The sequence below is a fragment of the Panthera pardus genome, unplaced genomic scaffold (genome assembly GCF_024362965.1).
Source record: "Panthera pardus isolate Hobbes unplaced genomic scaffold, ASM2436296v1 HiC_scaffold_26, whole genome shotgun sequence".
NCBI classification, from domain to species: Eukaryota; Metazoa; Chordata; class Mammalia; order Carnivora; family Felidae; genus Panthera; species Panthera pardus.
Genome location: NW_026526832.1, coordinates 14,177,615 through 14,196,025, shown reverse-complemented (window position 1 = coordinate 14,196,025; position 18,411 = coordinate 14,177,615). Strand labels below are relative to the sequence as shown.

General features: G+C 40.5%; 1 protein-coding gene across 8 annotated transcripts in view; it reads left to right on the top strand.

Moving 5' to 3' along the window:
- Window positions 1-18,411, top strand: part of LTBP1 (latent transforming growth factor beta binding protein 1) — a 398,930-nt gene that overhangs the window by 252,051 nt on the left and 128,468 nt on the right. For 6 of the 8 annotated variants that reach the window (XM_019447806.2, XM_019447788.2, XM_019447769.2 and 3 more), the window contains 3 exons: window positions 3,467-3,589; window positions 14,112-14,279; window positions 17,049-17,276. In XM_019447806.2, the coding sequence (XP_019303351.1) occupies window positions 3,467-3,589; window positions 14,112-14,279; window positions 17,049-17,276 (519 nt within the window). The remainder of the gene's footprint in view (window positions 1-3,466; window positions 3,590-14,111; window positions 14,280-17,048; window positions 17,277-18,411) is intronic. The other 2 variants (XM_019447790.2, XM_019447837.2) reach the window with 1 other exon arrangement.

Here is an 18,411-nt window from a genome sequence, read left to right as displayed (position 1 = left end):
TGAGTCCGAGCCCCGTGTCGGGCTTTGTGCTGACAGCTCAGAGCCTGGAGCCTGCTTCGGATTCTGTGTTTCCGTCTCTCTCTGACCCTCCCCCGTTCATGCTCTGTCTCTCTCTGTCTCAAAGATAAATAAACATTAAAAAAAAAAAGAATGAATTCTCACAGGCATTAAAATGAATAAAAGTCAAGCAAAAGAACATACACAATAGGATTCCCTTATATGCAGTAGAAGAACAGGCCACACTAATGGATAATAGTACTTAGCTGTGGGGGCACAGATGTTAACTGGGAAGAGGGAGTAAAGGAGCTTTCTGAGGTGATGGAAATGTTCTAAATCACAGTCTGTATGGTGGTTATTCAGTATGTACGTGTGCACACGTGAATATATGTATGCATACGTATATGTAAAAGTTCATGTAGCTGTATATTTAAGATATATTTTGCTGTGTGTAAATTAAAAAAGAACCTGGGGCTTTAATCTATATTTTATGGTATTTTGGAGAATAGGTTAAAAAATAAATTGAGGCAGTTAATGGAAGCAGGAGTTTTTTTGGAAGCCAAGAGAGTGTGTCATGAAGAAAGTTGCATGCTTCTGGGGGGTGCCAAACTTAGGGGAGGCGGTGTTTCTGGTGCTTTTGGCATGAGCTGATAAGGATCAAGACAGTAGGAAATGCATGATTCCCCTTCTTTATGACATTTTCCTATTCCTGTCTGTAGCCGTAGTGGGTTTTTTGAAGTCCTAATTCCTGACCTCCATCCCCATGGCATCATTGTTGAGGGCAGTGGGCAATGTTGAGGAGAGTCGAAGAGAGGACATTGGAAGTGGGCACAAGGAAGTTATTGGACGTCAGGTATTTATCCATTGAAAGACAAAACCTCCACCTTAACCTGGCAGCCAGCAGTGAGGCTGGTACACCACTTCTTAGAAAACTCCAGTCGCAGGGAGGTTTGGCATTCCAGGAGGTGAACAGGGAATGTGTAGTGGTACATCCAGTGAACAGAAGTGCAGGCCATTCAGGGAAAGAGGAAGGCTAATAAATCACTCCCTAGTGGGGACATGAGGGAAAACAGAAGAGTACAGATTGTGTCTAGCCTTTTTGACCACAACTGGCTGATTCTTCAAGTTTGAGGTTTAAGTTGGGACATGTGATAAGGGCTTTAGTTGTACCATGTAGCCCCAACTGGACTTGGCATTCTTCCTGGTCCTTCATGGTGGTTTTCTTAAGGAGAATGAGTGATCCTGGAAATCTTTTCAGTTACATGCTGTGCATAACTGTGTGTTACAGCACAATGTACACTCTGGCAAAGAATCAGATGATCAGGTGCTAGACCATCTGTTGTGCCAGGTGTAATCTTGCTGTGCCAGTTTTCAGCTGGACCCAAGTTAGAATGCTGTACAGTTTCTACAACAGATAGAATGATAACTTGTCATTTGGGTGTCATTGAAAATGTATTTTATCACTGAAATGAAAAACTGCAGGTGTCTGATAAAATAAGTCCATTATAGATATCAATGGCTATTTAGAATATGAAATATAAGCAAATAATCATTTACTGAGGTCTCTACTTGCCTTTTTATGTGGCAATTCTGCTAGTAATATTTTTCTGCCAATCGTGTAATTTTAATTTAGAAAATTAATTGTATAGTTAATAAAAGTTTTATTAGAACTGATGATTGAAGGAAGCTAACATGATTGGAAATAGAAATGCTAATAACCATATCCATTAATGTTAAGCTTCGTAAGCCATCCTGAATAAAAATATAAATGACTACTCATTCTTCACTTTTAACTTGTCCATTCTTTTTTTTATTTTTAATTAATTACCTTTGCAAATGACACTATAATCTTTTTTTTTTTTTTTTAAAGTACTACGTTTTTATCTCTCTTCTTGCAAATTCTTTGGATTTCCCTTTGGATCACTGTCATAGCCTGTTTAGGCTGCCTTAACAATACCACCACCTGGGTAGCTCATAAGCCACAGGTCTGGAGACTCCTGGGAAGTCCAAGATCAAGGTGCCAGCATGATCACTTTCACTGAGGGCCCTCTTCTGGTTTCAAACTTCTCTGTTGTGTCCTCAAATGATGGAAGGGGCTAAGGATCTTCCTCATGATTTAAGCAAATCCCCACCTCCTGCCACCCCCGCCATACCATTACCTTTAGAGGTTAGGATTTCAGCACCTGAATTTGGAGGAGACGCAAACATTCAGACCATAGAAATCACCATATGTGGCCGACCTCAAGTCTATTTCTAGCCATGGCGTCTTTTTAGTTTATTCCTGAATATGCCACTGCTGCCGAATTTTATGTTTGAGTATCCTCATGTGACCTTCAAATATTAAACTAATCTCTTCATCTGCCTCTTTTTTCCTCAGAACTTTCCACAAAACCAACAATGTCTTTTCCCCTTCTCTCAGATTAGATGCCTCCCAGGCATTTTTGACTCCTTTCTGTTCCTTTCCAGTGTTGTGCTGGCCAAACTCTATGCACTGCCCATTGTTCTTTTCAAAAGAAACATTCCTTCCTTCCTGATTATTCTCACCGTCCCCAACCTGGCTTGTCACATCTCATACTTGGGTTACTCCTTCAGTCCTCAGCTTCTGGTCTCCTCTTATCAAGCCATGTGTTGGCCAGATGAATTTCCCTGGAGCCTGGCTTTGGTTATATCTTCCTCATGCTCAGAAACCTTTAGGATTGCTCCCTCTTCTCAGTAAAAGTGAATCCAAACTTAGCCTGGCTTTAACAAGCTCCCTTTCCAACTGTTTACCTTCTGAAACTACTTTTCTAGCCAACAGTTTGACTAAGGGTTTCCTGATTCCCCTTCCCTTCTGCAGTCTCTGTGCCCACGCTCTGGGGTCACTCTTGTAGGTCCCTCATCCCTTCCTCCCCATCCATCTACCTGTCCCCACCTTTGATGCCTGATGAAGTCTTGACCATCTCCCCGCCCCGCCCCAGGGCTCTAATCTCCCCTTCCTCCAATTAACTCCACTGGGACTTGCTGCCTACACAGGCACTTTCATAATTTGACTTCTTCAAGTTGATGACCTTTCTTCTAATTGTGATAAGTTCAACTGCTTTCCCTTTCTTTAATTTGTAGGTAGTTGTATGTCCAGCTAGACTGCAGGTGTCTACAGGGTAAGAGTCTTTGCCTTACCTGTATGATGTTTAAGACCTAATACCCACTCATGTGCAAACTCTGTGAAGGCAGGAATCTCGTCAGTTTTGCCCACTGACCAATCTCTAATCAGGGGAAGGGTAGGTGCATACTAAATAGTTGTTAGATAAGTTGGAGGTGTTCAGTGAATGTTTGATTTGATTTTAGGTTACTCGCACCAGTTGTGTTGAAAGCTAACATCTATTTATTCGAAGAGACAATTGTAGTGAAAATAAAGTGCATGCTCTTTACAGCCAGGATCTGTTCAACTGGGCTTGACGACTTCTTCTAAAAGGCTTGTGTTTTCCTGCAGATATTAATGAATGCCAGCTACAGGGTGTGTGCCCAAATGGTGAGTGTTTGAATACCATGGGCAGCTATAGATGTACCTGCAAAATGGGATTTGGCCCGGATCCTACCTTTTCAAGTTGTGTTCGTAAGTAATGATCACTTTTTATTCCTATTTTGGATCTTTTTTTTTTTTTTTTTTTTTAAGGAGGGGGGCTATCCAGAAGAAGATAAATAGATAAATATACTCAGTGGTCAGCTGAATATTGTAAACATGCAGGAAAATCTCATTAAAAATGACAGTGAGGAGGAGGCGGATCTGATATGCTAACATCTATGTTTTAGAACTTTCTCCAAAATAAATTTTTATTGCAATCAGAAAAATATAACAGCTAAAAATCAATGTAGAGGACAAGCACACTGAGAAAACAAACTTTGATAAACCAGTTATTTAAAATTTTCATACCTGAAAGATGAAAGCAGTTTTGTCTTTCATGAGCATTTTCAGCATTATTTAGACTGTGTTAAACTTTGTCCCAGCTTCTGTCTTTAATTAATCCAAATTCTGAGTCACTGGTGTTGGATTTAATGAGGTTTCACCGTATTTGCTTCATTGGAAGAGTCTGGGAAATAGTTATGAAGGCCCTGCATTTCAGATTTTCTATTCAGTTCCTATTTCAAAGATTCTTCTCTGTTGTCCTCAAAAACCACCAAAATGTGTCCCCAGAGTTAGACTGTTTGCCTTCCAAATGTTGTCTCTAAGCTTCTCTCTTGTGCCTGGCAAGGATAAAAATTACTCATTAAACCACATGTTCCAATATTGATAGAGAAAATATAGTTTTTCCAAAGAAACTCTCTTACCACAAAACCTAATCCAATGTAATCACTACAGATCACCTTATGCATTTAGGATGGGTGCATTTACATATAAAGTTCTCAAGTGCAAATTTTTTAAGGTTATCTTACTTTTTTGTTTTCAAGGTAACATTACTTTTAAAAGAACTAAAGTCCCTTATTACAAAGTAGGTGAATACTGCAGATTTTTTAAAAGCTGTATCCAATTAAAGTTTAAGCATTTTATTTGTTTATTTATTTAGTTAGTTATGAGTGAGACACTATGGGTGGGGGACAGGTGCAGAAGGGGAGAGAGAGAGAGAGAGGGAGGGAGAAAGAAAGAAAGGGAGAAAGAGAAAGCAAAAAAGAAAGAAAGGAAGGAAAGAAGAAAGGAGGAAGAAAGAAAATCCCAAGCAGGCTCTGCACTGAGCCGGGGCTTGATCCCATGACCCTGGGTCATGACCTGAGCTGAAATCAAGAGTCAGACACTCAACTGACTGAGCCACCCAAGTGTCCCCGAAGTTTAAACACTTTAAATTACTGCATGGCAGAAAATAGGATAATTTTAAGAGCATTCTGTATTTCTGTCCTGCTAGGTTTTTGTTGTTATTACCTGTTTTTTAATGTGGCTTTTGTATGTGTTAAGCTGCATCCTTCTGACCTCCACTGTTAACTTGGAATTTGGTCAAGACATGTTCTTGATGGACAGTATCATCTGTTCTTTTTAATTGTGCACCTCTCCCTGAGACACATAGATACAATGAAATATGGGCAAATGTAGTAAAGTAAAAATGACAGTCTCATTCATTACTTTCAGAATTCTGAGAGTTCATTGAGTCTTCTGGATAATTGTTACTAATCACTACTATTTTCTTTTAAAAAGTGTCAAATGCAGATTAGGAAATTTCACACGTAAGTTCCTTCTTCTGTATTCTTTCACAGACAGTTCTGATCACGAAGCAGACACTTAATTACAGGGCTTTTTTGGTGAGTGGTAAAATTAGACTGTAAGATGATGTTTCATACAAGGTACATTTGAAAACTAATGCAGGGATCTGGAAATTTCAGGCCAAAACTCACATTGTTGACAATATCCAGATAATTTAGGGATCATTTCTGGCTGATTTGAATTACATGAGTAAATATTTTAAATAGTTTCATAATTTTAAGTGTAAAAGATTTTACAGAGTTTGGATATAGAATTTGCTTTGAATGTTTGTTTTTTTTTCCTCTTAATTTAACTTGTAGTCTGGTTAAAATTACCAGACTGAAGATTGAAGATTAGGTGAAGTTGGAAAACTGGTCGCAAAGTGTTTTATTAAATTTTGACTAGATCTGATGTCTAGAGTTAAGGGCAGATGTCCAGGTTTTAATAAGATTGTAGAAATCTGCCAATGAGATTTTTGAAACACTTACACATTTCCTTAGCATTTATTTTCCCTGTCATTGCCCCAATAATACTGAACTTATTAAACAACCATCCATTCTTATTTGAAAAATAAATAATTCAATTTTATGGTTCAGCTACAACAGCTGAAATGATAAGTATTAAGAGAGGTTTGTTGCTGGTTAAATGCTCCAGTTTAGAGTTTGAAGTTAAAACCTGGGCTCTACACCAGCATTGAACGGGCAGATTTATTTCCCTCTTCTCTGGATTTACCACATGTAACCTCACAGATGTGTGGAGTTCCTCAGGATTTGTGACTTGGGTCAGTCCAGCCTGATTGGTTTGTGAACTATATTTTGAAGAAATCAGTGGGGGAAGTCTGAAGACCGTTGAAAAGAATCAGGAAAGAAGGTGATGTTTACAGTGTAAGGGGAAAAATATTGAGGAGATGGTGGTGCCCTTAATAGTAATGGGGAGATAGCAGGAAGAGACTGGGGCTCGCACGTATGTTTACATGCACACATACATATACACGCACACACCAGACACACAAAGGCACCGAGCAAAGCCGTTGCTTAATGTTTGGAATGTATGTTTTTGAGAGGTATTATAAAAACAGCTGTGGATAGAGCAGGCCAAGCACAAGGAAGAGATTGACCACATTTGCTCAGGCAGCGTGAACTTTGGGCCTATCCAGGCTGTCAAAGCTGTGGCTGACTCTGTGAGCGCAAAGGAAGGCACTTGGCCATGGCCAGGGTTTGCCCGCCCTGTTCTCCAATGCACTGAAGTGAACACCCTCAGATCTCCTTGATTCTGGCCTAAGGTTGCAACCGTCTCGCTTTTCCTCCTTGCCTGCTCTCTGTCCTCGCCTTAGCAAAGCTCACAGAAGGAGAGCCAGTGGACCTGGCTTCTGCTGCCTCAGACCTCTGTGTCTGTGCCTTAGGCTGCTACAGCAGCATTCTTTGGACCTCCTCCTCTCTAGGGATGGGGAAAGGTGAAATTTCAGGATTTGTCAGAGCAAATCCAAGAAAAGTATAATAACCTTTGCAGTATAATAAGCTTCCTGACTTGCTCAGCTGCAATTTTCTTGGGAATTCGGGAGCTGCGGGATGAGGGCTGTGGTGGGTATCCCCTATAGGTTTAATAGAAAAATGCCCAGATGAAAGAACTCTGAGCCCGGATATTTGCTGTTTGATAGTCTTTTTGCCCCATGGCCTTGATGCCAATACACAGAAATGGAGGGTTGGAGAGAGATGCTCAGATGAAGCCACATTCCTTCTAAAAGCCGGTCATGTTTATGCCCATGATATCTTTTTACTTCCCCAACATCTTAATGAGGGATGTATTATTCTCATTTTACATATTAGGTAATTGAAGCCACGAGAGTTTACATAACTTCTGAAGATCCTACAGCTAGTAAGGGACTCTTGAGATTTAACAGTGGGTTTTGGGCCTCTAAGCACCCAAACCTAGTTCTAGATCAGGGGTGGGCAAGCCATAGCCCATGGGCCAAATGTGTTCCACTGTTTGTTTTGGTAATTAAAGTTTTATTGGAACACAGCCATGCCCATTCATTTACGTACTGTCTAATGTTGCTTTCATGTGGTGACGGCAGAGTTGGGAAGTTGGAGCAGAGCCAGTAGGGCCCACAGGGTCGAAAGTGTTTATTATTTTGCCTTTTACACAAGGAGTTTGCTTATTCTTGGGCTGTATCAACACTGTCTAAGAGAACTTTCTGTGATGATGGGGAATGTTCTGTATCTGTGCCGTCTGGTATAGCAGATGCTAGTCACATGTGGCCAGTGTGACCGAAGAATTAAATTTTAAATTATAATTCATGTACATTTTATTGAAGTAGTGAGGCATTAATGTCTCAGACTGCATAGTTCTAGATCATTGTTTTACACAGCTGATTGAGTAAATGACTGCTAGATCCCCTCCTTTCCCCCTGAAATGGCCTTTCCTTCCTGACTTAGTGGTTTTGGCCATGTGGCATTGTTTTCCAGGCAGTCGGGCTGGGAGCTTCTCTGCCAGTTTTGACTCTGTCCTCTCCTTTGGTCTCCAAGAAAGTTGTTAATCTTTGTAATCTGTCTTTTCTTTTTTTAAGTTTATTTATTTATTTTGAGAGAGAGAGAGTAAGGGAGAGAGAGAGCACGCAGGGAAGGGACAGAGAGAAAGGGAAAAAGAAACTTCTTATGCAGGCTCCGTGCTGTCAGTGCAGAGCCCAATGTAGGGCTCAACCCTGTGATCTGTGAGATCATGACCTGAGCCAAAAACAAGAGTCGGACACTTCAACTGAGCCACCCAGGTGCCCCTGTCTTTTCTTTCCATCTCTTCTGTGGCCGTCCTAGCTCAGGTCTCTCCCTTCCCTCACTTAGTGATCTCGTACCACTGTGTTCTGGGGGTTAGACAAACATGTCTGTGCAAAGTGTTTGCCCCCACATGATAACAGTAACAACAAAAACCAAAAACCAGAGCAGTAATATCAGCATCTTTATTGTGCACTTAATAAGTGCCAGGCACTGTGATGAACACTTGATACAGATTATAATACTATGATAGATAAAATACTTACCAGATGTCCGTGAGGTTTCTGTCACTATTCTCTCTATTTTAGAAATAAAGAAATGGAGGCTCGGAGGGGTTAAGGATCTTGAGAAAAGTCACACAACCTTTAAGTGGTAGAGCCCACGCTGGAAACTGGATCTTACTCCACAAGCCGAGCCTCTAATCAGGCAGAAGAAACCAGTCTGAATTGACAGGAGCAAGTCCTTTATTTAAGGAGAGCTGTTATTTAGTCTCACTTGCCACACCGTAGAATAGATGCTGTAACTCTGCCCTGTCTCTGGAATCATGGTTTCTTTTATTTTGGTTCTCCCAGAATTTAATAGCACATTTTCCCACAAGGGTGCCCGGTGGTTCTTATTTCAGCAAATTCATCTCTCAGACTCCTCATGACACTTTACCTGCCTCTCAGCCCTCATCCTCTGTAGGGTTTTAAGCTTTAACGGGATGAAACTCTAATGTGAAATTTCATCCAAGAGACGAATGAGGATATCAGGGGTGTTGAGGGAGAGGGGAACAACCAATATACATGCCATCTTTCCGAGTCTTTTATATTTTTCAGCTTCCTCTAAGTGGCAGATTAGTTTATGTCTGCTTTAGGATACTTACCATTCATCTGTGGAAGCATGTCTTTGAAAGTAGGATCAGAATTTATCGTATAGCCCTGTAATTAAGTTGCTTGGTATGCCACTGGGGAATCCAAGTGAGAGAAACGTACCATCTTTCTGTCATAGTGTGTTGTGTGACTTTCACCATCAGCACTGGCTGTTTGGTGATGGTTGGTGACTAAGGTATGGGGCTGTATGTGTATATTACTTTTGAAGATTTCTAGATCTCTAGCTAACAAAAAAAAGATACATCTTCTTGACTGATTGATGTGGCATTTCCAGTAGGTTTTACATGCCTGAAGGGTTTCCATCTATTTGGAGTACCTGAGTTTTTCCACCTTTATCTTAGCAACCCATCTTGGAAGAATATAACCTGCAAAAACCACTGTTGGAGCGTGTCTGCGTTTTGGAACCTGTCGGCATGTTTGTTACTGCTACTCCGTATCCGTTCCCATACCCGTTTCCACTTATTCTTTAGAAATCTTTGGGCATTGCCGATTTTTTTTAGTGTAGCCTAAAACTTTATGACTCGAGAATATATGATCACGTGTACCATATGTTAAAATAAGTGTATGTAATGAATTCTCCTTTATGATTAGTCTTCCAATCTGTAATGAAAGGGACTCAGCTTCGTAATTCAGAGCACACTGTCTATGGATTAATGCTGTCACGTAGACTAGAATGTGAAAATGCTAGCGATCTAACAAAATAAGTGGAATTGCCATATGAGAGATCGGAAATGATAAAAGAATGACAGGTAATCTAGGTGTTAAAATAGGAGTGGTTTGAAAAGGCATACTCTGTTACAAATCTGAGGCATAAATGAACACTTTTTGGTCCATATAGTTGAAGATCAAAGAAAATTTGAATCATGGGAGCCTCAGTGAAATTGATGTATGGAAGCTGGACCGTTTCTTGGTTTTCTTCCAGCTCTGAAGGAATAATTTTTTTCATTAGTTTCTTATTCTTATATGTAGTTGGGATGAGCCAGAATGTCTAGTTAGAACATGGTCTGCACACCCATGCTCACCGACAATTGCTGCGATGACCATAAGCCAGTGATTTCTCTTACTTCCCTAACAACCCCCACTTGAAATGCTTTGGAAGCTGTCTGATGGGAGGACAAAAGTCTATAGATGATTTTTGGTGTGAAATGTTTAGAAAGAATTAGTTCACTGGACTTCTGTCTTTATACTCCAGATGATAAAATGCCTAAAGTTTGTGGTGTGTGTGTGTGTGTGTGTGTGTGTGTGTGTGTGTGTAGTGCAAGAGACCTCAACAACTATCACCTCACTTTGCTTAACAAACAATGTCTTACAATTCATAGTCATGCACACCTAATAATCTGTAAAAAACTAAATTGTTGATGTGGAGTTTTACTTTAATTTGGCGGACAGACATGGTAGTAGGTTCCTTCAGAGTAGAGTCCCTGGGGGACACCTGGGGGGCTTAGTCGGTTAAGCATCTCACTTTTGATTTCAGCTCAGGTCATGATCTCATGGTGGTGAGATCAAGTCCCACATCAGGCTCCATGCTGATAGTGGAGCCTGCTTGGGATTCTCTCTCTCCCTCTGCCTCGCCTCCCCCACTCTCTCTGAAAATAAACTTCTCTAAAAAAGACATCCAGATGGCCAGCAGGCACATGAAAAGTTGCTCAGTGTCACTCCTTATCAGGGAAATACGTATCAAAACCACCCTGAGATATCACCTCACGCCGGTCAGAGTGGCTAAAAAGAACAAATTAGGAGGGGCGCCTGGGTGGCGCAGTCGGTTAAGCGTCCGACTTCAGCCAGGTCACGATCTCGTGGTCCGTGAGTTCGAGCCCCGCGTCAGGCTCTGGGCTGATGGCTCGGAGCCTGGAGCCTGTTTCCGATTCTGTGTCTCCCTCTCTCTCTGCCCCTCCCCCATTCATGCTCTGTCTCTCTCTGTCCCAAAAATAAATAAAAAACGTTGAAAAAAAAAATTTAAAAAAAAAAAAAAAACAAATTAGGAGACTATAGATGCTGGAGAGGATGTGGAGAAACTGGAACCCTCTTGCACTGTTGGTGGGAATGCAAACTGGTGCAGCCACTCTGGAAAACAGTGTGGAGGTTCTCAAAAAATTAAAACTACATCAACTCTGGACCCAGCAATAGCACTGCTAGGAATTTACCCAAGGGATACAGGAGTGCTGATGCATAGGGGCACTTGTACCCCAATGTTTATAGCCACACTTTCAACAATAGCCACATTATGGAAGAGCCTAAATGTCCATCAACTGACGAATGGATAAAGAAATTGTGGTTTATATACACAATAGAATACTACTTGGCAATGAGAAAGAATGAAATATGGCCTTTTGTCGCAATGTGGATGGAACTGGAGAGTGTTATGCTAAGTAAAGTAAGTCATACAGAGAAAGATACCATATGTTTTCACTCATATGTGGATCCTGAGAAACTTAACAGAAGACCACGGGAGAGGGGAAGGGGAAAAAAAAAGTTACAGAGAGGGAAGGAGGCAAACCATAAGAGACTTAAAAAACTGAGACTAAACTGAGGGTTGATGGAGGGTGGGAGGGAGGGGAAAGTGGGTGATGGGCATTGAGGAGGGCACCTGTTGGGATGAGCACTGGGTGTTGTATGGAAACCAATTTGACAATAAAATTTCCTATTAAAAAGAAAAATAAATAAATAAACATTAAAAAAAAGTAAAGTCCTTGGAGACTTTAGGGGAGACACTTTGAGGGTAACAAGGATGACACCTAATCTGGTATTAACTACCTCAGAGGTGCGGGTGAGGTGGATACAAGGACGTGAGTGTGGAGAACTAAGTGGAAGGGAGTCCATGTCACCATTAGCCAGCATCATGGATTTGAGGAAACTCTCTGCCGTGTCCTGAATGGCCCTTGTTCCCAGGATCTAGAACTAACATTAATGCAATTAGTATTATAAGTAAGCCCTACCATATGTAAACTAGGCTCCTGTGAGACGGCCTGACATTGTTTCTCTGAAAACATGTGTTGTAACTTTGAAATAATTTGGAGAGGATTTTTTTTAGTAGAATCTCTTAGGAACTGATTATACTAGAACTATGACCTATAGGTGTATACACACACACACACACACACACACACACACACACACACGATAACATTAGTGATGTTCAGTCATTCTAGGGATTTATTATCCTTTTGGGGATGATAACCATACTTAAACTGTCTTTTATTTTTCTCTGTGATCTTTTATCAGTCTTGCACAGACTCCAGAAAGTAAGTAGGAGAAGGGAGAGGAAAAGACTCAAAGTTCTCCCTCTTAGCACTTTTTTAGTAACCTGGACAAAACTGGCCTGACTAGACTAAATTACTGTGTTAAGTTCTGAAGCTTCAGGAAGGTCTCCTCTGCTCCCTTCAGTCACCTGTTCCCATATTCCAATTCTCCAGTATTGCTATTTTTAAGTGTCTTTACTTTGTTCATATTCTACCACTAAGCAATGTACAAATGCCCTTGAGAGAATGGAGATACCTACTTTTATTTTCAAAAGAGTGGCTGACAAGTGCCTTGTGTCTACTCTGTACTAAAGGTTTATTAGCATATGATATTTCTAATCTGCACACTGAGCCTATCGTCTATAAGTGAGGGTTATTGAAGCTCACCAGTGGATTAGGGTTCTTTCCAGAGAAACAGAACCAATAGGGCTGTGTGTGTGTGTGTGTGTATGTGTGTGTGTGTGTGTATGCATGTGTGTGTATAAAGAGAGCGATTTCAGAGGAATTGATTCACATGATTTTGGAGACCAGCAAGTCCAAAATCTTCAGGGTAGGCTGGTAGACTGGAGACCAAGGGAAGAGTTAGTGTTATAGCTTGATTCTGAAGATAGTCGCTGGCAAAATCCCTTCGTCTGGAGAGTTCAGTCTTTTTCCTCTTAAGACCTTCACCTGTTAGGATGAGGCCAACCACATTCTGGAGATAATCTGTTTTACTCAAAGTCTACCAACATAATTGTTAGTCTCATGTATAACATACCTTCCCAGCAACTTTCAGACCTGTGTTTTGACTGAATACCTGCCTGCTGTGGCCAACTGAGCCAAAAGATCCAATTAACCATCACAACCCCAGTGACTTCTATAGGTTGTATTCCTGGCAAGAAATGCCATGAGAATCCAGGTCTGTCTGGCTCTAAAAACCTTTGCTCTTTTCACTGTGCTGTAGTACCTTAATTTGATCAGGTTGTTTCTTACAGCATCTTAACAGAGATGTCAGTCCTTTTGGAATGATTGAAAATTGAGATCTGAGCAGGAGAGGAAGGTGATCTGGAAGCTCCAGGTGCTAGAGGAGTTAGTTAAAGGAAAGGTACATGGGAAAAACCTCATCTGGACAGGGATACAGTAGAGAAGAACTTTGGTTGGGATGGGGGAGGGATCAAAGGGAGGACAATCAAGCTTGGTCTGTTCAGCCCATTGACTTGGCCTGGAGCTGACTCTGAAGAACATACTCCATCCACATTTACATTAGAAAATGAACTTCTCGAAGGCAATATTGTATCTTATCCTCATCTTTGCCTTCTGTGCTCACTTGAGTGTCTAGCTGTTGGATTTGGATTAATGCAGTTTGATCAATAAACTGAGAGTAGAAGATTCAGGAATAGGATTCAGGTATTGGATGATTATGGGCCGGTGTGCTTTTGCAGTGTTTTCTAAGGGACTGCACCCATCGTTGCCTTCTCTGGTGTGCTGTCTTGTGTAGTATGGCAGGTCAGAAGCTGCTCCCTGCCTCTTATATGCTGTTGACTGGCTTACAGTGACACCTGATGAGGCCTCACAAGCTCTCCCTGCCCTCAAAGTGAGAAGGGCAACAGCTGTCTTTTTCAGCATCAACTATGTTCAGTTCCTGATTTTCACAATGCCTGGCTGTTTGCCAGATTCTGCCCTAGAACTACCTCTGTTATGGCTAAATACAGGAAAACAAGTGATTTTGATAATAGTTACTTAGATTTAGTTGGGCAGCTGATTTTGGCCAAAGTGGTTTCTTTCTACTTCATGCACACATACCTGATCTAATGCTTGCTAAATTGGAAAAAGGGACCAGATAAGAAGAGGGACACTCGGGGCCCTGATTCTAAAACTTGTTTGGTAAGCTGACTCTAAATCAGGAAAGGTGATGCCCTAAATCTACACAAATTTATTCTGAAATACGGTTTCTAATCCAGAACTTAAGGTTCAATTTACTGTGTCAAGAAAAGTCAATCTAGTCTTTGTCGTTTCTTGGGTGACATCAGGCCTTATCTCTCTGCTTCAGCGGATACCCCTGTGATCTCTGAAGAGAAAGGGCCCTGTTACCGACTTGTCAGTTCCGGAAGGCAGTGTATGCACCCTCTGTCTGTTCACCTCACCAAGCAGCTCTGCTGTTGTAGTGTGGGCAAAGCCTGGGGCCCACACTGTGAGAAATGTCCCCTTCCAGGCACAGGTAAGTCATGTCCATCTGTACGCTCATATTCCTTCCCAGCCACGCAAGGACACAGGAGGACTTTGGCAACTTGGTTTATTTTTGGTTTCTGACTTTTAATTTACTTTTTAATAATACAATGGGTTTCTATCAGTTTGTACAAACCATGACCATAGAAGGTTGAATCAGTGGGAAAAAATGACATGCAAAGTGATTTTCCTGTTTCTTTGTAACATTAGACTTCCTTTTGAATGTTAAGAAAAGCCATTACTTTCTATCCTCATCTTCTCGGACCCAAAGTCTGCTGTTCAAAAGTACAAAGAGACCAGAGGCCCTGCTGGGCCATGCACTGTCGTAATGCCTGACCGCATGTCACGTGCATGGAAACGAGACCTTGTACGGGTTGACTCACTTGCTCATTTATTGAACATGTGCTTGTCAGTTTCTCCAGTTGGAAATGGAGGGAATTATAACCATGATTGAATTTGTGCTCTGAGAATTAATAACTCAAGGGCAGATCCTGCCAGTGCACCTAGGAATTTCTGAGTCAGAATATTAATAGAAATTGATTAATTCTTTATACTTTAGTTTGGTGCATATTTGCCCAATATCCTGAAAGAGTAAGTATATTTCTCTCAGTGTCTTGCTTATGCCAAGGAATCCTCACCTTCTCAAGCAAGATCAAGTAGGATTAAATGGAAGAGAAAGAAACACACCCTGCAAATCCGGGCATGGTATTATCAAGGGAGGAGTGGCACCTAGTTCATTGGCACATGGTGACCATAAAAAAAGTCTAGTCAAGTGCTTATTTGGCAAGATGCTTCCCACCTAGGGAAGTGGAGAAACTCTCACAGGACTATGTCTCAAAGCTGTTGCTTACACAGCAGCAGACAGGGTTTAAATATAAATTTAAATCTCATGGTCCACCTTTGTTGGTGATTAGGATCGGAAAGAATTGGTAAGGCAGAGGATAGTATAATGTTGATCGTATTTTGATAGCCTGTATAATTTTAGACACCCACAAAATAGCCTAGTATTCTCCCTTTGGGATCTGAACTACTGATTATTATAAAATAATAATCCATGAAATAAACTATCTTTGTAATTTATAGACCCATTTCTCTTCAAGTTCGGTTTTAATAGCTTTGTGACTCTTACATGAAGTGTAAATCAAGATGGTGAATAGAACACAGGAAGACTCTTTGATAACATCCAGCAACTAAATTTGAAAATAGCATTAAAGACAAACTTTTTGTACTTAACCAATTTTTGGTTAATTTGGTGATTTTCACAACATTTAGTTCATTAATACTGAAAATATTTGATCAGAAAACATGTCTTCTTCTGGAAACATCTGTTCTTTCAAGTAAGAATTGTATTTCATAGTTAAATTTAAGAATGAAGTTCTGCCATTTAATGTGTGATCCTTAGAAAAACAATGTTTTAGCAGACTTCAAGGAGTATTTTAGAGTTTCCTTTTTATTGAGAACTAATTTTAGGTCCAGAACATTCAATAGGAGATCTCTTGTTTAGTAGAAGTGAGAAATGACTGACTTTACTTTCAATTTGAAAAGTAGAAATATAAAAGTTGACCATAAGCTCCTTAGTGTCTGGGTTTGGTAACTTGCCTCCAACACCAACACCAAAGGGATTAGGTGGATTTTCCTCCTCAGGCCACACACTGCCTCGCCACCCCCGTCTTTCTCTTTTACTTATTCCTGGAGGTGATGCAGTGGAGGTTAGCAAATCCTATGTGCCCAGTCTACCTTTTTTTTTTTTTTTTTTTCTGAGTAGACAAGACCACTTTCCTGGCAAGGATAGCAGTCCCAGAGCACAGAACATCGCCTTGTCCTCTGGATAATTAAGCCAGCTGGTCAAAGTCAGGCTGTTGCCCACTCGTCTCTTTTTTTGAAAATAACTCCATTTTCTGACTTGGCATGTTCTGTTGTTCTTGACTTCTTTCCATCATCTCTTTAGTGTGTTTTAACTTTGCTGGATTCCTTGTCACTATCCTGAGACTCACTGTTCAAAACCACTTCCCCTTTTCAGTCCTTCTTAACCAACCTCACCATATCAGCTGATATGCTCCATTCTGGCTGAGTCTGTGATTTGGAAACAAGTTATGAAAGATTCCAGCGCCTCATTTCCCTGACTAGTGATGTATTTTTCTTTTTTAACCTTCTTGCTAATCATCTAGCTTAGACATTACTGAGTTCCTTGTTAATAACTAATGAAATTACACCAAAGCAGGAGGAAAAGAAGAAAGCCTGGTTTTTGCTGATCTTACACACACACCCCATGATATATATATATATATAATATATATTAAAATCTTTGATACATAAAAATCTCCTGATATATCACATATATATGATACATGATACAGAAAATTACATATATAATATGCATATATAATATCTCCTAATTAGTCACTGATCTATATAATATATATGAATATATGCTTCCTATATGCTGTATATGCCATATATATATATATATGTGTGTGTGTGTGTATATATATATATATATATATATATATATATATATATATATATATAACTCTGATAAGGAATTAACAGATGGAGAAATACTGAGTAAAACAAAGGGTTGGGTTTTTTCTGTAAATATGCAAATTTAACAAATTCAAGCATTATGCATCTGTTTTTGAAGTTTTTGAATGTAACTATATTAATGATGGTTTATTTAAAAAATACTCATCATGATATTTTCCTCTGTATAAGTTTGCACTTTTAGATTTTTAAAAGGAATATTTTCCCATCCCAAATCTAGCTGCTTTTAAGGAAATCTGTCCTGGTGGAATGGGTTATACGGTTTCTGGCGTTCATAGACGCAGGCCAATCCATCACCATGTAGGTAAAGGACCTGTATTTGTCAAGCCAAAGAACACTCAACCTGTTGCTAAAAGTACTCATCCTCCACCTCTCCCAGCCAAGGAAGAGCCAGTGGAGGCCCTGACCTTCTCCCGGGAACACGGGCCAGGAGTGGCGGAGCCAGAAGGTGAGAGTGGAAATAGATCATGGACCCAACCGTCTGTCTTGTGTGTGTTTGGTTTCCCTGTTAACACTCTTCTCGAACAGGGTTTTTAACCTCAGTACTATTGGTACTTCAGGATAATTTTCAGTGAGTAAACTCCTTGGCCTCTAACTTTTAGATACGCTACTAGCACCCTCCCCTCCGGTTGTTAGAGCCAGAAACTGTCCAGCCCAGCCAAACGTCCCTGCAGGCCAAAATGACCTGTGACTGAGGACCACGGCCATAGGGTAATATGTTCATAGCAGGTAACAATTTTCCAGGGTGATCTCAGGACCTGCTGGGGCCACTTTTTCTTGGTGTTTATTCCTGAAGGGTAATTTAGATCTTTGAGGGAATAGTCATAATTCATTTCTTTGTCTAGAAGGCCATTTAATAAATATTTATTTACTTTGCAAAGTGGAATCCACGGATTTAAAGAAGTTAAAGCATTGACTGAGCTTCCAGGAAATAGAGGGCAGCAGGCAATCAGGGATAATGGGAGGCAAGTGAAGGAAGACAGGAAAGTCCATTGAAGGGATCTTGGAAATTGCCTCATGCAGTCCTTCCATTGGCCTTCTGAGAAAACTGAGACCTAGAGAGGGGAGGGACATGGCTTGTCAGATGTCATGTGACGAGTATATAATGGGGCCAACGAGCACAGTTTTCCAAGAAGGCAGGTAAGGCTTTATATTTTAGAAGGAGTCTAGAGACAATTAACTTTGATTGTATCTCTTTATAAAAGCCAGCATGTTCAATACCTTGAGTATCTTTATTATAAAAATTCTCACCCCAGATAGAAGGAATAAAAATTTTAGATTTGTATGACATGTACATTGTCTCTAATGAAGCTTCTGTTGGCTTTTCACAGTTTATTAGGTCAGAATTTAGGAATGGATTTTGTGAGGAGAGAAGGTACCTAGGTTCTAGAGAGAGCTTTCTTCAGGGCTCTGAGTCTTTCTGTGTTCTCGGTCTGTTTCATTTCACTCTTTCACTCTGTTGTACTTCTTTGGCTAGGTAGAGCAGGTAGGACCTCACCGAGATTTGACAGTATTGACCCATTTACTTCTACACAGTAGGGGTCTCCTGGCCACATGTTTGCAACTACTCATCCTTTGCACAG